Source organism: Serinus canaria, chromosome 4 (assembly GCF_022539315.1).
Source record: "Serinus canaria isolate serCan28SL12 chromosome 4, serCan2020, whole genome shotgun sequence".
Taxonomy (NCBI): domain Eukaryota; kingdom Metazoa; phylum Chordata; class Aves; order Passeriformes; family Fringillidae; genus Serinus; species Serinus canaria.
The window spans coordinates 44,133,916-44,156,265 of record NC_066317.1 but is presented as its reverse complement, the minus strand read 5'-3'; the positions used below and the strand labels follow the sequence as shown (position 1 = coordinate 44,156,265).

Here is a 22,350-nt window from a genome sequence, read left to right as displayed (position 1 = left end):
CATGGGCAGGGACACCTCCCAGTACACCAGGTTGCTCAAAAGCCCATTCAGCCCTTGAACACTTCCAGGAGTGGGGATTCCACAAGTTCTCTGGGCAACCCGTTCAGCGTCTCACCGCCCTTACACTGAAGAGCTTTCTCCCACCCAATTTAAACCTACCTCCCTTTCACTCGGAATCCCTGGTCCCTTCTCCTGTCACTACATGCCCATGGAAACCACCCTTCTCCGTCCTTCTCGCAAGCTTCTGGGGCCGGGCTGTGGGCACGGCCGACGCCGCTGATCCCGGATCTCAGGGTGCCCGGGGCCGCAGGAAGCGTTCCGCCCGCCGCGCGAGGGCTGCCGGGCCGGGAAGGGGCGGGAGGGGAAGGGAAGGGACGGAAGGGCCGGGCCGGGCGGGCGCTCGGCGGGCGGGCGCGTCCCTCCGTTGCTGCGGTGACGGGCCGGAAGCGGCCGCTGCTCCGCGCGCCATTTTCAAAGGATTTCCAGCGCTGGGACATCGCGGCCGCTCCGCAGACGCCCCGCTTGCCGGCGCCTGCTTTTAGTGGTAAGTGTGGGGGAAAAGTAGCGTAAACCTGTTGGCAAAGCGACCGACCGCCCTTCTGTGGGTATAGATCGGGATTGCTGGAAGGTCTGCAAAGCTGATGAGCAGGCTCATAATCGAAAGAGTTTTCCTGTGCTGTAGTGGGAACGTCCGGGGTGTGGTGACAGCCTGCCCAGGGAGGACGTGGAGTCTTCCTCTCTGGTGACATTCTAAACCCACCTGGACACGTTCTTGTCACCGGCTCCAGGTGCCCCTGCCTGGCTGGATGATCTCCAGAGATGCCTTCCAACCCTAATGATTCGGGCATTCCATTACACTTTAGCAAAAAAATCTTTCTTCGGAACAAGTGTTGTCTTTCCAATGGCAAAGTGCTGAGACTTCCCAGCAAGTGTTGTAGGAATATCTTAGTCAGAAGTGAAGTCCCAGCAACCCTTGGAAGCAGACTTTCCTTAAGCAAGGCTGGCTCTTTGGGTGTGTTTTCGACAGGATGCTGCAGCAGCTGCTTGTCACGGCACAGCCCTGAAGCACCGCAGTAGTCAAATATCAGGTCCACTGAGTGCCTTTGGTACCTGGGCGAACAGGAACAAAAGGGGAAAAAAACCCTTAACATGTAAGTTCTGCTGAATGAAAAATGCATTTTGGTATTTCCCAAAACTGAGACATCGAAACTGCAGCTCACGATTGTCTTTGGTGTTAATGTTACAGACTCAATTTTAAAAAATTGTTTCATAGCATATGCATTTGTCCATAGTGATTTCTTTGTGTTCAGCTGTTATCAATGTAGTTTTGTTGTCCACATGGCTCAATGACTGCATTATTTCTTCCATGGCTGAGATCCACCTTTGCTCTGCTTTTTTATTATTACATTTTCTGATTGATAACACAAATATTGCATCTGCAACAGTTCTGAACCTGTACTCACCATCAATTTTGCTGCGTTGTTCTTTGAATAGAAGGAGGACTTCAGTCTGCTGAAGTCTGATAATCTGATACCTACAAACATCACTTCTTTCACACAATTTTATGCCAGTTGATTCTCTACTTAAAGCCTAGAGCAGCTGGATATAAGGTTTCACTATTGCCTGATTTTCACATCTAGGTTCAATTAGTGACTTAAAACAGTAGGGAACAGTTCTTAGGTGCTACATATATCTATTACATAAACATTTATATCTTCAAAAGACTCCTCACAGCCATTCAGGCATGTCATAAAATGAAGCATATGAATGTTGTCACTTTGAACAGTCTTCATGAGCAAAGGGGGAACAAAAAATGAGGCTAATTGGCTCTGAATACTCTTCAGCAAGCAATTGAGAGATGTAATCATTTAAACATATTAATAAATGCTGTTTAGCTAATGGTTGATTTAAAGTACTAGAGATGTAATTTCTTAAACATTTCCTATTTAAGAAATGGCTGAATTAAAGTACTGTTCAATTTCATCTTTTCTATTTTTCATCGAAAATGGAAATTTGATTTTCTTCACAGCAGCACTAAATTGCAAGAAATTTTTAGATTATTAATTGTGTGAATTATTTATGCAGCTAATGTAGCCTGTCTCATGGGAAATACCAGAGCCGTTTAGAGTGCTTTCCAGTACTTTGCAAACTTACAGACATCTAGTAGGTGTGACATACCTTTCATCAGGACTCGGTTGTGATTCACAAGGCTATTAAGCTTCTTTAAAGAAAAGCATATTCTGGATTGAATTGACTGGGTGCAAATAATGTAGAAAACCTGGATTTACAAAAAAGCTTTCTGAGAAAGTTGTTCACCAAATGCTTTTAAGAAAGCAGGTCTCTGTCAGAAATGGAGAAAAGAAGCTGGTGGTTAAAAGAGAGAGTAGGAAGTACTACCTTACAGTGAATGTGCAGAAGATTGTCTGCTGTTTAAAACTGATCTGAAAGAAAGGGTTAAACAGCAAGGGACAAAATTTGCTTATTTTATAGATACATTAAGTGGAATCTCAAGTACTGCAGAAGAGTTTCACTGGACTGGGTAATAAAGTGGCAATTAAAGAATAGTGTTAATAAAGGCAAAGTGATACATGCTGTGGTCTCTAAAATGGCAGTAACTGCTCAGAAAGATGTGTCACTGTAAGTGCATTTAATCTATGCTTTAGAGCAAACAAAAACCAGGTGCCCTGGTTTCAGCTGGAATAAAGTTAGTTTCCTTCCTAGTAGCCGGTGCAATGTTGTGTTTTGGATTCAGCATGAGAATGATGTTGATAACACTCTGGTGTTGTGGTTGTTGCTAAGTAGTGCTTGCTCTCAGCAGAGGACTTCTCAGCGCCAGTGAGGAGCTGCATGGAAAGCTGTGAAGGAGCATAGCCAGGACAGATGATCTGAGCTGGGCAAAAGGGTATTCCACACCTTAAAAAAATAACTCTGGGGAGTTATCCAGAGTGGGGCTGATTGTGGTTCGGGGACAGGCTGGGCATCAGTCAGCAAGTGGTGAGCAATTGCATAATTTTATTGTGCATCTCTTGGTTTTATCAGTCTCTCAATGCTGCTCCTGCTGCTGCTGATTATTATTATTATTATTATATTTTGTTTCGAGTATTAAACTGTTCCTATGGCAATCCACAAGTTTTGTCCTTTTTTCCCCTGATTCTCCTCTCCACTCCTGTGGGAGTAGGGGAAGTAAGCAAGCCAGCTGTGTGGTGCTTGGTTGCAGGCTGGGCTTAAGCTATGACAAACACTGATCAGTAATGTGAAAGAGTGGGTTAAACAGCAGGGGACAAAATTTGCTCATTATGTGGACATTAAGTGCAGTCCAAGGATGTCAGAAGGATTTCACTGGACTGAGTAATGATGCCAGAGTTAAGGAGCAGTGCTAGTAAAGGCAAAGTGATACATGATGTGGTCTCTGAAGTGGTAGTAACCACTCAGTGAGATGTGTCACAGTGATTGCATCTAATTGATGCTTTAGAGCAATCAAAAAGGCAAATGATAAGTTAGGAATCAATATGAATGGTAAAGGCTGCAGCCAGGTATCTCGGTGGCTGCTCAGAGAAAGGTCTATCAGGTACTATTATAATTATTTCAGTCCAACTTGAAGCCCTTCAAGGCCCTGCATTATAGGCTTGTATGAAAAAAATGTATGTAGGAGTGAGATTTGACTCGTGTTTTTTAGGTTTTTATGCTCTTGCTGTTGCAACTGTCAAGAGACACAGGACATTGTGTCAGACAGGTCTTGGATTCAACTGAATCAGTGCATGTCATATATTGACTTTATATTTGCAGAAAAAACAAATTTTCCTCATGTAGAAGTTACTAGATACCTTTTCATGTCATGGTAAGAATAGTGATTGATTAAGTTTAGGATTAATTAAGATTTAAGTTGTGGTAGTCTGTAATGGCAGAGGTCTGGAATTACTGACAAATAATTTCTTTCCAGAAAGGGTGTATGACAATTTTTGTCTTTGAAGACTTTAATATATATGTTAAGGTCTCTGAAATAACAACCCCAATTCTTATACTCATTCTAGGATGCCTTTTGGACCTATACTACAGCTATTCATTTCCTGGTCTTATTGTGGATCAGATGTGACTCTAGGGAATATAAGATAATACCCTTTCTGGGTTGATTCCAGTGGTAATAATGAGTTAAATAAAAAATTTCAGTTTTTAGGAAAGAGAGTGATTCAACCAGCAATTTGTCAGTACTTCCCAATATTGGATTATGTTTAGGTTATTATATCTTAAATTCCTATTGCAGGGATTTAGTGTGATTATATATGTACTTCCTAGCTACAGTAACTGAAATGCTAACATATGTCCATTTATTTTTCTTTGCAGGTACTTCCTGTACAAGCTGTGACAGGGATTTGTTCTTGATATTTCTTCTGTAAAACTTTCTCATTTCAGTTAGTAAAAAAATCTTTGCTCTTTCTAAAATACAAGCTTTTAAACAAATCTGATTTGAACTATTTTGAGGTAATTTAATCTTTTTAACTAATACAAGTCTTCTTAAGAAGATGAGCTCAGGAGTTACCAGTTTTCTTCTGTATCAATATAAAATGTATTCCTGAGTCTCAATCTAGAGACAGTAACACAATCACACTTTTCCTGATTTCAACACAGAATCTTCAACTTTAATGTAGAAATACCAAGAACTTGTTACTTTAGTCTGGCTTTCAGAGGAGTATGAAGAGCATTCCCTACACATCAGGACATTGACTTCCACTGAGTACACTGGTGGAACCAAAGTGCACCGCCGCCTCCTTCAGCCACACCAGCACAGTATGTGAGGGATTGTTGGCAATGCCATTGCTTAGTTAATGTCCCAACGACCCAAACCTCTTCAAGCAAGTATTTTTGGTAGTGCCCAGAGCAGATGCTGTGCTTGTAAGGCTGGTGATTCTTATCTACAGAGCAGTACCCAGCAACCACAGGTCCGTTGCTAGACTTCTATGTAGCTTTTTAATAAAATGAGATGAAATCTTAACTTTCCAGCGTTAGATATGAGAGAAACATGCACATTTATTATTCATGCACTTTAGTAGAACTCATTTTCCAAACCTGCATGTATTCATTTAATATCTTTTTAAAATCTGTAGGATTGTGATGATAGTTTGGGTCATCTCTGTGTTCTGTTCCTTTTATATGAGATGCAAACACCACCACCTTGAATTGGTAGTTTGGCTGCTCAGGTCTTTGCAGCTGAGAGGTCAATACTGAAACTTCTGAAGAAATGTGAGGGAAGATGTTTTACAGAAATATCTACTTTTCAAAAATATTTCTAACCATTTAACAGATGTTTTTACAGATTAAGAAACATAAGCTTTAGTATTTGATTTGTCTTCTCATTCTATGTCTAAATTCAGAAGGACATAATGATGTAAAAGTTCTTCTGCCCTCAGATGTACTTGGGAAAATCGAAATTATCATTTGGATTCAGACACAGTAATGCTGATCCAGTCCCCTTTAGATCTGCTTAGTAATAAAAAGATAACTAATCAGTCAATTGAGAAAATCCCAGCTCTCTGTTCCTTAAACTGTGTTTTCCAGAAAATGATGCAAGTATGACTGCAGTACGTCAGTATTTTTTATCATTCCTATTTTCTATCATAGAATGTAGATGTTGAAAGTTAATCTGTCTTTACCATTTTACATATTTTATGCAATTTGAGAAATGGTTGGCATAAGTTATGTTAAGTACTGGCTTGTAAACTTTGAAAGCAAGATTTATATATGAAAGAAAAAAGTGAGTTTTTCAGAGTAATCTGTCAGTTTGTACTGTGTAAGATACAGTGATGACCATGATTCAAAAAAATCTGCCAAGGCCAATACTTATTTTTAAAGGAATATTTTTAAAACTTTTCAGTTGCAGTGATCCTGTTTTAATTTACTTAAATTTTAAGGACATGCTTATGCACTGTATTTCCTATAGAATAAAAAAGTTTTTTTCCATTATTTTATCCTATATTTTTCCTTCTCTAAAGGACAGATGCTGTAACCAACAATCTTTTGCAGGTGTCCTGTTTTTGTTGAGTGTGACAAGAGCAGCTTTGGAGGTGTGTTTACAATGAGTACAAATGCAGAGAGAAGGTTTGTTAATCTCAGGAAACGTCTGAATCAACTGGGCTATCGGCACCCACTGGGGGTGGACAGTTTGCCTTTGGTGGAAAAGCTTTTCAGGTATTCAGAGGGGATTCATTTAAAAATAGTAATCATGTAGTGGGTATTGTTTGATTTTTGACATGTAAGAAAGAAGGATTAATATGAGCATTATTTTCTAGCAGTGTTATTTTAGAACTAACATAAGGTTCCAGTGTCTGATGAAGTCAAATGGGTTTGCTTAAATTATGGGAACATCTTAAGACTTAATTTAATTCAGCAGAATTGTTTCTAAGGATTTATGGCATAGGAAGATTCAACTTTTCTAACCTCATAAGAGAGTCAAGAATATTCACTATCGATGTATGCTTAAAAGGACACACTCTCGTAACTGGTTGTATAAAAAATAATCCCTATTGCCTGTCCTGTGACTTAAAATAAAACATTCACATCTCCATTTATTATGGCTTCATTTAGAGAATTTTAAATTTGTTGTCACTGCCCGTTTTTTACAAGACACATAACAGAAAAAAAGGCAAAATTTTTCAGATTTCCTTTTTATTAATCTGACAATTTTTAGCTTTGATATTATTAAGAACACAGTAATTTCCATAGTAATCCACTTACATTTGACCATTTTCTGGTTCCTTTGCTCTCTAGTATGTAATACAGATGGAAGAACATAGGTAGGCAAATACAGAGTCATCTGTTTTCAACATTAAGTCTCATTCATGTGTCTACAGATAGATTTACTCTCTCCATCACTAGCTTTGATACTTATCAGATGTAAACTCCTGATATGCTCTGTAATATTTTGATTTCTTTCTTCTTTGTCCTGTTCTTTCCTAATTATCCTTTTTTTTTTAACAGATGGTTCCTATCTTTCAGTTTTTCTTACATGACATTGATGTTTTGTTGCCTTTGTTTGAACTCATTTGTTCCCCCTCTTGGGAAAAGGGTTTTGTTTCTCAGGTCATAATAAACATTTGGATCGGCAGTGTGCAGGCTGATAACATTGCTAACACATCTGATGCTCCTTTATCCTAGTGACTTAGTTCATACAACTGAGAGCTTGCGTAAAGCAAAGTTTTCTGCTGGAAAAACTGAGAAAGAGTGCAGCAATTATGATACTGTTTTGGAACCTTATAAAACAGAGAATGCTAGACTTACCAGGGAAAATAATGATCTACATTTAGAAATCTTAAAACTGAAAGAGAAGTCTGATCGGCATGTTAAAGGTAATATACAAGTGAAGATTTTATTATTTTAATCCTTCCATGCCAAAATAAAATCGTGGCTAAATCCTTCATCTGCAGATTCTTTTATCTGTGCTTTTAAGTGAGTGTGAGTGGTCATGGAATTTAGTGCCTTTAATGAATTAAGGTTCGTGCTCAGACATTTCTTTTGCAGTCAGAAAACTTTGGAAGTTCTGCAGATTTTTGTTTCAATAAAATATGGCAATGTTAGAAGTCTTAATATACTTTTGTGTAGTATACTTTTGTACCTTGAAATGGTGTATTTTAACTGAAAATTAAATACTGCTGTTAAATGGGCCTTTGTTCCACAGTGGGTGTTATTTGTAAACCATTTATAAATATATATTTTTGTGTGTTTGTTTGTAAAAGTATGCCATATGTGTGTGTATTTGATAATTTTATGCTACAGAAAAAGAATATTGGATTTTCTTTCTGCTTATTTTGGTGCTACTTGGAAAAATAATAGTGAATGAAAGAGATAATATTGCTTTTCTCTCCCTTGAAGATTTGAAAGCTTGCTTAAGGAGGGTTGAACACGAAACAACTGACTTGAAATTTTTGAATAACCAGTATATACATAAAATTAAAGTGCTGGAAAAAGAGACCAAAGCCAAAACTGAAAAAATTCAGCAGCTTCAGGAGAAGAATCTGCAAGCAGTGGTGCAAACACCTGGTGCGTGTAAATAATCACAGATATTTCAACATTTTTCTGGGCTTTTTTTTATCTTCAGAACATAATATCTTTTCCTCTTGTAAGAGAAGTTACTGTAGTAAAATATCCAGTAGAGTTACATCACCCTTTGAACCTTTGGGCTCTGAATTCTGTCATTTCTCTGTCTGAAGTTTCATTAGGTCATCACTTGTGTTAGGGACAAATTTGAATGCAAACTTGGATTCAGCTGAAGACTTTTAATTTAAAATGTGACTAGAAAGCACTTGTAATCAACAGCTATTAGTTGCAGCAATATTATTGCTTCAACTAATTAAGAGGCATATTGTTTGTCACTTGGATAATTTTGACAGTGTAAATTGAAGTGACAAATTCAGATTTTTGGAACCAAGATCTAAACATAGCAAGATGCAAAGTATGTCTACAAGTATTCCAATCCTCTATGAACTTAAAATATTTAAAGGGTCTTTTGATAACTTAAAATGTTCTAGATGTTACTTTCAGGTTAATGTCTTTCTCCAGGGTTTCCTTTTTCTTAATTTTTTTGAAGCTAAAGAATATAGAATTATTTTCTGAAATTTTGAGACTCTCTTTTTTTCCAAGTCATTGAATTATATATGCATTTTTGGCATTTGAGGAAAATCAACAGATAGCTAGGAAAAATTAAGTTTCCTCTTTATTTTTGCATACCTTTTTGTACTTCATATCCTTTGCTTCAAAGATGATGTGTTAGGCTTTTGTCTATCCTTCTGCATACTTGCCCCTTGGTCACCAGTCTTCTAGGATTTTTCTATACTGCATTATCCAATATTGCCTGTTCTTATTTAACCATATGATGAAGGGGAAATGTTCTATCTGGAAAAAATACTATGTTTTGCTTTTTTCTAAATATGTTATCATTCAAGCTAATAGCATACTCTGCTTGCTAAGCAATAGGATATGATATGCACTGTAATGAACACAGAGTAGAAGGAATAAAAATATTACCTAACAATGCAAAGGTTAGTTCAGTCATAAAATAGTTCTCAGATGTGAAAACCAAATGCCTTTTGTGATGTCTTGATTTAGCTGTTTTAGTAAGCTGAATCACTAACAGCTTCGACAAATTTCAGCTATAGAGTATTGGGGATCTTAAACACTGGGGGAAATTACTTATAAAAGCTTTATGTGTTTCCTTATTATAATAGTGAACTTTGGCAAAACTGGTACTAACCTGCAAGAATGGTGTTGTTTAGAATATGTGAATTTTTATCAGTTTATTGCAGAAGGATTAAAATGATGAAACATGCCCATTCAGAAGCAGTGGAATAAATAAGGAAATTAATTTTGTGTTAAAGACGATGACTCCCTTGCTTTAACTCCAAGTATTGTGTGTCTGGTTTGGGCTTTTAGGTGGCAGGAGGAAAAGCATTCCCTTCAGGCGGCAGCGCATGCAGATAGACCAGCTCGTGCCCCCCTCAGCTGTCAGTGCCTACCCAGTGCCTCAGCCAGAGGACCCTTACATTGCAGACCTGCTCCAGGTGGCTGATAATCGGTGAGCCAGAGAACTTATTAGCTTTGAAGTGTAGGTGTGTCTTTGATTCTCACTGTCCTACTCCCTTTGATTGATAAGTTGAATTAATCTTCTCCCACTGGAGCCTCTCACTGGTGGCAGTAGTTGGTAGATGATCTCCCTGTATTTATCTTGACCTGTGCTCTTTTTCTTCTTTTCTCCCCTATCCTGTGAGGAAAGGAAGTGACCTTCTGTGGGGGGGACTGACAGTCAGACACAGTCAACCTGCTACAGCATCTCAAACAACAGCTTCTGCATTAATATTTTGCATGAGCAGAACTATTTCTCTGTGAAATATTTGGGTTCAGAAGCAATGAGAAAATGGCAGTATTGAATTGTGTGCATGCAGTTCTTTCATGAATTCACATAAAAAATATACTGCTATATTTCAGAATCCAAGAACTGCAGTCAGAAGTAACAGAGCTACAGGAAAAACTGGAGACATCTGAGAGTGGAATGAAAAATTACAGCAAACAGGTATGTTTCTATCATCAGTAGTAGTGGTATTGTTGTTTTATTATTAATGTTAATATTATTGTTATTATTTGGGTGTCATAGCCACGGCAATGGCCTTGTTGTCTTAAAAACCTTCTGGGGAATGCATTGTAGGGCTTATGAAATCTAATAAGTCTAGCTTGCTGATGTCAAGCAGTTTCCCTCCCCTGCCTTTGGAGACAGCAGCAATGACAAAATACTTGCCCAGTGGTTTTGCTGATAAATTTTGACTTTTGAAGTTACATTGAATAAGCTAAACTTGACAATCAGAAGTAGAATTTATCTGCATTTTTTAGTGCGTGTTAACTTGTCCAAAATAGCAATTTGATCTACATATCTTAGGATAATTTTTTCACTGCTTGGACTGGTTATATTTTTAAAATTTTTGTGAACAACAGATTTTCTAATGTTTTAATGAGAGTGGATTAGTAAGATAGGTACAATCTTTAAGTAGTCAAATTACATTAAATGTTCATACGTTATGTCTTTCAAACTCTAGGGATTGATGGACACAGTCATCTTTCTTTTTTCCTCACATCTTGGTTTTTCCTCTTCCAATATTTCATTTTTTCCAGTGACTGGAATAGTCACTGGGTTAGCTTACTTAGAAGTTTTTTCCCTAACTTTAAGTGCTAGTCTGAGTTAAGTTGTAGCATTTGTTAACTTCACTTCAAATTAAAATCGAAGAATATAATCTAGTAGGAACTGTTTCAGTTTTTCCTTACAAATTATGTTTGATTAATTTATTTTGCTTTCAAAGATTCAATTTTTTCAGAAGAACCAAAAATATAAAAACCAACAACAACAAAAAAAAAAAACAGGATAGAAATTGCATTTTTAGTTGTGTACCTTTTACCAAATGTTATGTGTGTGCTTATTTAAATGAAGGATCTATTAATGGTGTGTAAGGATATTGGAGCATTTTTTTTTGTCCCTCAAAGGTTGAGATAAGAGACAAAGAAATCGAGCGCTTAATGCTGGCATTGGATGGTGGGCGTTCTCATGAGGTTCTGTCTCTGGAATCAAGAACTAAAAGTAATGAGAAGCTTATTTCCCACTTGAATATACAGGTAATGCATTTATTACAGTTGTTTAGTCAAACCTAAAAATATCGTGATCTTAAAAAACCCACAAAACCTCTAGCTCTTCAAACCACCTCTATAGATATAAAATCAATAGATGGAACTTGCCTTTCTTTTTTTGGTGGCAGTGTTTCTTGACTAAGGAAATTTCATTTCCTGGTATGAAAGTCTGTCAGAAAGGTTTTGGTAAAGAATTCAATGAACTCACATCTTTAAATAGTATGTTAATCTGAAAGTATTCAGCAAATTTTTGTATGACACACTGTTTTCAGCAAGTTTGAAAATCCTTTTATTTAGTTAGAAAGTTATTGCATACATGCCATTTATGCTTTAGAAAATAGCAATGGTATATTTAATTATGTTAAAAGGTAACACTGTAGATATTCTCATGAGAGAGCGGGGAATCTTCCTCATGGATTTCAAATGGTCCCCACTTTTACTCCAGCACAAACTTATGAGGAAAGGATAAGCTTAGGATAAAGGTGTTTGTGTTTACTGTATTAGCATGCATTCAGTAGTGGTCTCTGAATGAGAATTTAAAGCTGGGCTAGAGTACAAATCACATAAAGCCCATCTCTGGATATGTACCATCAATTCTCAGGTTTTCTCACATAAGTTAGATGTTTTGTGTACTGATTGTGCATGATGCACATTGAAGAGTTTATTAGCTTAGGTTCACTGCTGCAAAAATATGGAATGAACTATGAGTTGGAAACAGGACAGCTGTGCTCAGTGATCCTGAATTAGTAAATCATGATGAATACAAATTGATTGTACAGGGAGTGAGCCCAGAGCTGCTTGAAGCTGGTTTTGCCCCATCAAGACTATTTGCTCAGGCTTGGTCCCAATATACCACTTTTATTTGACAAGAAATGTATGGTTGTCTTTAGATAATGGTATTCATGACTATGAGAGAGCTCATAACATTGTTTCTTTTTCAGGTTGATAAGCATTAAGTTCTAAAAATAGAAAATCTTGTCATTTTTAACATGATACCACTTTTTTACTTTGCATATAGAGATACTGTATTTCAGAAGATTGGGAGGAACTTTTGCAACCTAACTTAAGAATGCATATCAATATTTTAATGAAAAATGTCTTTCAGGTTGATTACCTTCAGAAAAAAAACAAAGAACTTGAAAATCACATTCAAGATCTCTTGGACACTAAACAAAATGTGACTAGTGAGGTAGTGGATTTAAGCAATAAAAATCAAGAACTGTGTCAAGAACTGGATGAAATAGATCACTTGGCACAGCAGTTGGAAAGACACAAAGAAATAGTGCTTGAGACCGCAGATAAGGAAATAGGAGAAGCAAAGGTAATCACTAATGTGTTACAGAGTGAAGGACCTGCTCATTTTACTTGGTTTTATATTTTCTAATTGCAATGAAAGGCTTATTGGCTTGTGAAAGGGAGATTAAAAGAATTTTTTTTTCCAGTTTTCTTAACATTTCATAGAATTTCTCACTTAAAATGGATTAATCACAACTATTTTGTATCTTTACAGTATTAGGTTGAGATGATTTTAGTTAAGGGACAATCTGTCTCTTTTATTAGCTTAGTAGGAAATAAAATGCTGAGGTACTTAATGCTATTGCTAAGTAATGCATATTTGCAACAGCAGTACATATATTTGGAGGGTTTTTTCCTGTGAGGAGTCATGCAGTTATTCATTTAATTATTGTGCTCCAAACGAGTGTGGGTGTTTATACCACAATTTTTTTGTGCTTTCACTTCATAGGAGCTTTACTACTTTATTACCAGGAACTAACTATACTTCATTTCTTACCAAAATAGTCTGCTTCCTTATTTTTTTTGTAACAAAGGGATTTTTGTCATTTTGAATATGTAACTCTTAACATATAGGTTAATTTTGGTTGATAGAAAGAAATTGAAAGAAAAGTCAGTGAAATACAGGATCTACAAGAAACAATAACAAGGCTTAAATCGGTAAGTAAAAATATTTTCAGTTCTTGTTTGTACCCTTTTTATTATGCTGTCATCCACATAATTGTTTCATTTATTATAAAAGAAATCAATTTAACAATTAGCAGGAAAACTTCTTTAGTACCATGAACTTTTGATGTAAAAATTACTAATGAATAAATGAAAGAGCTAGAGAAGTTACATCATATTGTTGAAAAAATAAACTGAAAGAAATCTCTGTAAACAGTATGGTTGACTATGTCCTTATTGTACATTCCCTTATTTCTGCTATCTGAATTCAAAATTTCCTGGTGACATAATAATTTTTTACCACAAATGAGTTATAACATCCTAGAGGATTTTCATTGTTTTGAAACTGCTTTGTCTCTTAATTGGGAGTTGAAAAATTATCCAATACTTGGCTCACTCAGAAACAAAGCATAGGGCCCAGATGAAAAACATCACTATTATCAATTCTTTGAAGACCAAACTCTTTCTAGCATATATGGCAACTTGTGTATTAGCTGAGTACAGTATTTTGTTTCAGTCTATCTAAGGAACTTGCAAGTACAAAAATACTTAATTTTCAGGACATCACATTATAGGAAAGGTGTGCCAAATAGCATTTGATTGGCTTCAGAGTTGCATTGACTGAGATGCTGTATTGTAATGCACTTTAGCACCAACACTGTTACCAAATGCACTTAAAATTATTTCTTGCTTTAGTCGTTAAATTTTTTCCCATGTTGTCCCACTATCCTACTGGTTGGTTTTCTTTTCTTGTTACTGCTTGCAAACCATGTAAAAAGTAATGCTTACTTAGACTTAATAAAAGAAATACAATGATGGCCTGCAACAAATATTAAAGCATAAAACACTCAGGTCAACCAGAAGTAAATAGTCTTGTATATTAAAAGTTTATCAAAAAGTTACATTTTTTTCCCCCCAAATGTCTCTATTGGCACTTCTAATTTTTATAATAATACTTGTTACTTCAGGAGTTGTGCTCATGTCATAAGGAGAATGAGAGACTGAATGAAGAACTCTTTGGGAAAACAGATGAAAAAGGGCATCTTGAGCTGTTGTTAAACCAGCTTCAACAAGAGAAGCAAAGGCTGACGGAAAAAACAGAGAATTTAGAAAGAAAAGGTAAATCATCAAACACAGATTCTTGGAAACTACCTTTCTGTAATTTTTGAAATAGAATACCTACCTAGTAAACATACAGTTAATAGTACTAAAAGACTTTTAATCTATATAAATTAAAAGAGGACCATAGGTCTCCAGTCATAGTTGAAGTGAAAACTCCTGTCATAGAAAGATATTTTCATTCTGCATGTGAGAACTGAAAGTTGAGCTTTTTAGTGTGATCCCACAGGACATCCTTATCCTAATTCTGTGGCAGTTTCATACAAAGTAATTTCCAAAACTCTTTAGACTCCATTTCTTGAGAGATTTATCCATCTAGGTTTTGAAAACCTCCAGGGATGAAGATTCCACACTATCTCTAATGTTCTTCAGTTGTCAAGAAAAATATTGTTCCCCATATTGCAGTTGTTTGTAATTGCTTGTAGCAATTAATTGCTGCTGTTCCTTATTTACCTACTATGTACCTGTGAAGAAACTGGGTCCACATTATCTGTAAGTCCCTTGTGGTACTGTCAGTCTGCCCTTGGCTCTCCAGCATTTCTCCAGGCTGAATAAACCCTCTTCCCTCAGCTATTCCCCATAGCAAGCATTCTGCTCCCTGACCAGCTTGCAGGGCTTGCCTTGGATTTAATTTATCTGCATCTTTCTTGTTGTAGAAGGGGCAAACAAAACAGCATTTTAAGTGCAATCTCGTGGGTGCTAAATAAAGGGGAATAATCACATCCCTATGTCAACAGAGCTCAAGGTGCTGTGAGGCCTCTGATGATCTTATGCTACTCATTTGTGTTTAGCCTTCTTTAGCCTTTAGAACTCTTGCATCCTGTTCATCAGGATTGCTGCCTGGATGGTTGGTGCAAATTAATCCATCCTAAATGTCTTTGAGGAAATTCATGACTTCACCATGGAGTTGTTTTACTTTCTTCTTTTTTTTTCCTTCCAGAACGAGAACTTGTCCTAGAAATTGAAAGAATGAGATTGGACTTTGGTATTGCCCTAGGAGACAAATCTCCATCTCGTCTGGATGCATTTGTAAAGACCTTAGAAGATGACAGAGACTACTATAAGCGAGAATTAGACTATCTTCAGAAAATGGTTAAACTGAAGCCTAGCCCAAGCCGCAGGAGTGCAGAGAGGGTAAGGTTCTTGCTGTCAAGTGAAAAAAATACTGTAGAAACAATTAAGAAGCCATCAAATATATTTTCAAAATCAGTGGCATTAAATGACTGTAGTAGTTTTCTAAATTACATTCTTAATGCGAAAAATCAACTGAGAGAAACTCCAATGAACTTGCCTTTTTCTTTCCTTGTCACATTTTACAGTAACACTGATTACTTATTGATCAGATTCTTGAAATAAATAGAACTAGATAATAATTAGAAAAAGGCTGAGATCTTATTGCTAGCATCTTTGCTTTTTCTTTTTAACAGCTGGTTCTTGTTGCTTAGATTTACACTACCAGTGCCAGGCTTTTTCTTGTGATTAAAATTATTTTGAATTTATTTTTTATGTACTGCTAATAGGAAGAGTTCTTTTCTGGTATTAATTTTTCAGATGTTTTAATTAGCAAATTTTAACATAAATTTATTGACCACTTTTCAGAGTGAAGAGCTTAAATCAATCACCAGAGAAAGAGATGAGCTGCGGTCCGTGTTAGACAGATTTGAAAAACACATGATAGAAATTCAGTCCAATGTCAAATTATTGACTTCAGAAAGAGACAGATTAAAAGTTCTTTATGAGCAGGTAAGAAGAAATTGTTTATAGTTAACATTGAAAAACCCAGTTAACACTTCTTGTACTGTTGATTATTTAAAATGAAAAACCTAATCGAACACAACCAAGGCTAATAAAATACATATCTATTTTTATTACTTGTTAATAAATTATGTATTCTAGTTAGTTTATTACCTTGAAAGCTATTAAAAGTTATTGTACTGGCATTTGTAAATGATAAACATCGGGAAAAAAATCAGTAGAATGCATGAGAAGGTTGTGTAAAGATACAGCAAAGGAGCAAGAAAGGAGTAGTTAACTAATAAGAGAACAATGAAGTTAGGCTGTACTCGGGCCAGTAAAGGAAAAGAATGATAATTATTTTGACAAGGTAAGTTGTCATGCCACTGAGTGATTCAGGGAATACGTTTTAGTTATCTAGGGAAAAATAAGATTCTAATGGGACTTATGTAATTACAGCATTTTGTTAGTGTGTACACTGTATTGCAGTTCATGTATGCTAACAAACTATAATCTTTTAAAGTCTCAGAGTGAATTGAACAGGATGAGAAGAGAAGCAAAACACAGTTTTGTTTCTCAAAGTCACATAGAAGAAGAAAGAGACATTGCACTGACTGACTTTAGAATACTAATGGCAGAAAAAGAAAGTCTTGGAGAAAAATTAAAGGTGAGCTTTATAGCTTCATTGCTTACATTGAGGCGGCATATAGAGAAGGCTTATACAATGATGTTGTGTTTGTGTTTGGCTGTCTATCAGTTCCCCTTTTCAATAACTTTGGATTTCAAACTCACTTGAGAGCTCAATGAATTTATATTATTATAAAATATCTATTATTATTATTGTTATGAATTAGCAAGTTTTCCTGTAAACACAGTCCCAAGCAGGGGTAGAGGAACATGCTTTAAAGTATTTAAGGGCAAATCTGTCATCACCTTGTGTGGGAGACCTAGATATGGAGGCCCAGCCACAGAATACTTCTTGCATATGCACTATTTTGAAGATGTTTAGGTGTCATTGTGGTGGAAGAAATCATGCACTTCACTCACAAGAGAGAAGCAGCAATGTATTTTATTCACTTAAGGCAGTGAGTTTCAAAAATTCCATCGTAAATGCTATGGTGGTTTAACAAGATTTGATGGTAGGTACATTTGAGTGTTTGCTGCATAGAGGCCAAACTGTCAGAGGGACCTTTCCGTTGAGGCATGAGGTTCAGAAGGGTCTTCTTGCCTTCCAGACTCCTCAGAGGAGTGGCTGGATCCATACTTGGTCAGTAGTTTGTGTCTAAAGGATTATAGCAATCATCCTTTATATCACTTAGCTAACATTTCAACATTTCAGTGCTCTCATTCCCAACTCATTAGCTGAGTATGAGATGCAATAAGGATTCTCTCTGCCTTAACAAGTATCCTTCAGAAGCTTCCCAGCTCAAAAGGAGATGCTGATGTGCAGCCTGCTACCATGCAGGAGAGCTCAATGGGCCGTGGGCCATGCTCTATTCATGGACTAGGATGATTGACTTCTATTTGCATACCAGCAGTATTTCAGTGGCCACATGCTCAACTAGCCCTCAGCTGCTGCCAAGCAAGACTTACAGCCCTTAGCTATGTGCTGTTAGCTCTCATCCCACGGTCCTCCTTAAGCTGGATGCAGCTATCAGGAGGGCTACTAGTGCTTAACCAAAAAAAAGGAGGGGAGTAGGGTGGAGCACACTGTCACAGTCACATATGGTTCTTATCCTACAAATTGGGGATTATATGGGCTTTTTAATTTTTGCTGATCTTCAGTTACTGTTCCATTTTTTAGCATAGTATATTTTAAATGGCACATAACTGAGCCATGAAACATAAATTCAATCCAAGTTTCAGTATTTTTGACCTTTAAAAAAATGTTTGTTAATGCAGTGGTTTTCCTGTTACGATGACCTTGATTGGCAGCCCAGGAATGTGCTGGAATCACCAACCCTGCAAATGTTCAAAAAGCATGTGGATATGGCACACAGGGATGTGGTTTAGTGTTGAATGGGGCAGTGCTGGGTTAATAGATGGACTTAATGTTTTAGAGGTCTTTTCCAACTTAAATGATTCTATGGTTCTGTGACCATGTGATGTCTGGTATTAATGTGCATTAGACACATTTATACCAGACACTCTTGTAGTCAACAGCCTATGATTTCAGGGATTTGTTTCCCTGCCCTCTGTATTGGTCATTAATATAATGATTTAAAACTTTTTGAAAATCATTTTTATGGACTTATCCCAGGACAACATATGTCAATAGTAATTGTATGATGAATGCTTCCATAGCTTGATTTTACTACCACAAAAATAAAGACCTGTTGTGTACCTGAATGCAGTGATAGTAAATCTGACCTCTTTGCTAAAGCATGTGCATGCAGTAGTAGAGATGTGTTTCCAGCTCCATCCTTTCTTCTAATAGGTGACTACCAATGTTTTATATGTGTGCCACTTGGAAATACCTTTACAAACACACTAATCTAAGGCATTTCTAGGAAGTCTGAGAGTTTGTTTCACTACAGTTATGCACAGAAGTCAGGGAACAGATAAGTAATCTTTAAAATTTTCTTCAGAGATATAGGGAAAGGCCAGTTAGCTTTGCAGTGTGCCTTACATGTAGCTCAATAAACTCTACAACAACTCACAAGTATTAATTTGGTCAGAGCCAAGTATAAATATACTATTTCAAAAAATTTAAACCAAGAATCAAACCCCGAATCAGTGATGTTATATTAAACTACAGTAATGTATTTTCAGCCAATGTTCTGTAGTTTTACAGAGAGAGCTTTGCATTTGGTCATTTATCTAAGAATGTAAAGCAATATTTTCTGAAACACGAAGCTTAAATTTCTCTGATTAAATCTAAAAATGTCTGTCTTTTTACATGTAATTTTATATTTCTCAGATGCATCAAGAAGCAGCATACCATGAAAAATCAAAGCTGCAGCATGATATTTCAGAATTGGAGAATAATATTCAAGGAGTAAGTGCTTTTTTAAGAAGTAAGCTTTTATTATTTCTAAAGTAGGATAGACTGTTCCAGAAATTAATTTTAATATCTGTTTTCAACTTAAATTTATTTAAAAGCCAAGTTGTGATAGCTTTCTGCAATAATAACCTTTGGTTATTTATTTTAAATTGCAGCTTGAAATTGAAAAGTGTGAACTAAGGACTACAGTCTCTATCCTGAAAGAAAGAATAAACTATTTGGAAAATGAATTAAATCTGAAGTCAAGTAAACTTGCCCAGACTTCTGATGATTCTTCTCAATTTAAAGCTGAGATTTGCTCACTTCAGTAAGTCTGATACAAAATGTGGTGATCTTTTACAGATGCTAGAATAATTCTGTTTATTCTGTGGCTGTATAGCAGAGTTGAGTTCCTGGGAAAGACTATAATTATAAATATTTTAAAAATCACTTGGTACAGCTTGTATGTTAAAGAAAAACAGGTGTAAGTAAGGAAAGGGCTGTGGTAGCTTTTCACAGCAAGCTTCTCCTGGACTTACTTGATGACCAAATATACTGATAATTTTTATGGCTCATTCTAGAACTGTTTCCTCCAATAACCATATTTTCTGTTTATGAATGTAGTAGAACTGAAAATTTCTAAAAGGATTCCCAAACTCTCTTTGTTAAAAAGAAGACAGGTGTCTTTGCAAACTGCAGCAGTAGGACCTACAGTGTTGAGAACTGGTATCTTATGATCCACAGACACAGTCTGTGGGGATTTGACCAGCTTGCTTAGAACTGGAGGATTCAAGTATCCTCATGTATTTCTAAGGCCTATTTAAACTTGCAGGACCACTGTTCTTTTTTAAAGTTGCTTTACTAAAGAGCTCCCATCAGGTGTCTAAATGTCATAGAACAAGAAAAAGGCTTAGAGAAAGGGAAAATGGTATTGAACAGTGTTTGAAAACAGAGGTGGAAATGATAACTGTTGATGTAAAAGATCATTACAGCATGGGTAATGCTGTAGATGGCATTTTTTGGATATTTTACAAGGGAAACCAGTGTCTGTGGGGTATCCCCCACCTGAGCAGTACCACACTGCACCCTGTAAAAGCACAGCACCTGGGGGATTACTAGGAAGAACTGAAGCTGAGCAGCAGGCCTTGCAGTTCATCTAATGCTCCCAATTGCACATAGAGGACAATAATAAATATTAGAAAGTCTTATTAGTTTCCTATAATTTCAGTGTAAAGCAGTAATATTGCAAAAAGAAGATGATGAGGGGTAAGGCTACGTTTATTTAAGCATTTGATTTTATTTTGTGCATGGTGGAAATGCTGTGTTTGCTCCCTTGTCCTTTCTTTTTCCCTTCTCAAGTTTCGCTTTGAAGTGGATGAAAGCAATCTTTATAGAGAGACATGCTGTATTCTGCATCAGTGAGGTTTTTTTAAGAATGAAAAAAACTTCTCTAGCTTTTGTGGGATCCCACTTGACAGGGATTCTTTTCTTTACCTGTTTCATAAGTAATCCATTTAGTAACTTTGGAATTTTGTATTTTTTTTTTTTTCCTAAGTCACTTTGATATTTCTTTCCAAGAAAAACAACTGTGTAGGTAGACGATTTCAAATATCTTTCAGGCTCTTTATTTTTTGAAAGTAGGATCAGAACTGTAGCTGTCAATTTGGTTGTTATTTGAAATGTGGTGGGCTGATAATCACTACTATGAGCTCCATATAAAAAACTTTATAAAGCAAGAATCAAAAGATATGAGTAGCATTAAGAAGAGTAACAGAAATGAGAGGAGGTGAATGTTTCTGGCTAAGGTGGTTACTCCACCAAGGTTCCATTACTCCATTTGGCATTGATCTTGAGGTGGACTTGAAGCGGGATCCAAGTGATGTTGGCCTCAGCAATCCTTAAGTCCTCCCTCTCCTCAAGGGAGAGGATGGTTAGTATGGCACAACCCTGCTGCTGGTTGGTGATACAGCCCTGTCAGGAGGTTATGCTGGAACTCTTCCAGCAATTGAAGCAGCTTAAGAGCAGATGTTGAAGACCCAGAATAAGTTCCAAGCTTCTTTCAACTGTATATTCATTTTTCAGGCTCTTAAATGACCAACAGCAGAAGTCTGTTGAAGATTTACAGCACAGATTGTCCCTCAAAAAGGATGAATTGCTGGCAGCTCAAGATGAAATTATAAAGCTGAAAGAGATAATAGGTAATATATAACTATTTTTGTGCTTATTTCCTGTTTTTAAAATAGAAAGCACTTACTCTTTTGTTTTCAGATAGGTTAAACCAGAGGAGCACTTCACAGGAAGAAGCAGTCAGTGTGCTGAGAAGTACAATTAGTGTTTTGGACAAAGAAAAGGACAGTCTTCAAGAAACTGTAGATGAAAAAACAGAAAGAATTGCGTGCTTAGATGACAACTTAGCTAACAGGGTATGTCCAGTAAAAGTACTGCTTGCATTCCATTTGGGGATTTTTAAAGCAGTTATACTTTAGGGAGACATTTTGCCTTGATGACAAAGTCCGTGCAGAGCACATAAACACTCTGCTTGGACCCAATGCAGTCATTTGCCAGCTCAGTAGAACTTTAATTATGAATGTTCCTGTATTCCCTAAATACTCCAAGAAAATAAAGAAGCATTTGATTGCATTTTGCATGTGGAGGTATTTATTGAGATATAAAGTACTAGCCTGAGATTACAGAATCTATAGCTGACTTCCCTCCATTTCAATGACAAGACAAGTCTTTCTCAGTAAAGAAAAGAAACTTGGAAATTATTTTAGTTCTTTACTAATAAGTAAAGGTTTACATTAAAAGTTCTTTAATGAAGTGTTCTCTTATGCTGTAACATACTAATACCTAATACACTTCTGATTTTTTTTTTTCATAGGAAAAAACAATTGCTCATTTACGTTTAACTCTCTCTGAGCTGGAGTCCTCAACAGAGTAAGTAAAGAGTAGGATGCCTTCTTTGGAGGTTTTGTTTTATGTAGTAGTTTCAAAGTGAAAGTAGATGGCTGTTTTAGTTATTTTGATGAAATTGAGTTAATTGTTTGAGTCAAGTAGAGGAGTGTACTGTGTTGATAAAGATGTGTCTTTGGAAGACACATCCTCTGCAATTGTATTGCAGGCTGCTAAGGAACAGTTACAATGGTCATTAACAATTGCTTGTCTGTATTAATTTCCCTAAACTGGTAAAGTTTCCTAGCTCTTGGTCAAGAAGTAGTTTTCTGGCGCTCCTCTGGGTATTAGATTGACCCAGGTAAGATTCAGAGATGAATTCTTTATGATTGGCAATCAAATTCTTCTAGCTTAATATACCAGTACAGTCTTAATTAAAATGTATTTATGTGTTTTTAGCTGGGCTTCCTCTGATCTTTCATTCTTTCCTCTGTTTAAGCATGACA

At 36.4% G+C, this 22,350-nt stretch overlaps 1 protein-coding gene across 7 annotated transcripts in view; it reads left to right on the top strand.

Annotated features, from left to right (window-relative positions):
* Positions 1 to 420: 420 nt before the first annotated feature.
* Positions 421 to 22,350, top strand: part of CEP135 (centrosomal protein 135) — a 35,094-nt gene continuing 13,164 nt past the window's right edge. For 3 of the 7 annotated variants that reach the window (XM_018926327.3, XM_030239280.2, XM_018926336.3), the window contains exons 1-20: positions 421 to 544; positions 1,028 to 1,151; positions 4,342 to 4,937; positions 6,019 to 6,183; positions 7,150 to 7,340; positions 7,864 to 8,031; positions 9,421 to 9,562; positions 9,973 to 10,057; positions 11,017 to 11,145; positions 12,263 to 12,478; positions 13,045 to 13,110; positions 14,085 to 14,235; positions 15,176 to 15,369; positions 15,835 to 15,978; positions 16,493 to 16,636; positions 18,890 to 18,967; positions 19,129 to 19,280; positions 21,035 to 21,150; positions 21,221 to 21,375; positions 21,834 to 21,889. In XM_018926327.3, the coding sequence (XP_018781872.1) occupies positions 6,071 to 6,183; positions 7,150 to 7,340; positions 7,864 to 8,031; positions 9,421 to 9,562; positions 9,973 to 10,057; positions 11,017 to 11,145; positions 12,263 to 12,478; positions 13,045 to 13,110; positions 14,085 to 14,235; positions 15,176 to 15,369; positions 15,835 to 15,978; positions 16,493 to 16,636; positions 18,890 to 18,967; positions 19,129 to 19,280; positions 21,035 to 21,150; positions 21,221 to 21,375; positions 21,834 to 21,889 (2,300 nt within the window). In that variant the 5' untranslated portion in view covers positions 421 to 544; positions 1,028 to 1,151; positions 4,342 to 4,937; positions 6,019 to 6,070. The remainder of the gene's footprint in view (positions 545 to 1,027; positions 1,152 to 4,341; positions 4,938 to 6,018; positions 6,184 to 7,149; positions 7,341 to 7,863; positions 8,032 to 9,420; positions 9,563 to 9,972; positions 10,058 to 11,016; positions 11,146 to 12,262; positions 12,479 to 13,044; positions 13,111 to 14,084; positions 14,236 to 15,175; positions 15,370 to 15,834; positions 15,979 to 16,492; positions 16,637 to 18,889; positions 18,968 to 19,128; positions 19,281 to 21,034; positions 21,151 to 21,220; positions 21,376 to 21,833; positions 21,890 to 22,350) is intronic. The other 4 variants (XM_050973843.1, XM_050973842.1, XM_030239281.2 and 1 more) reach the window with 4 other exon arrangements.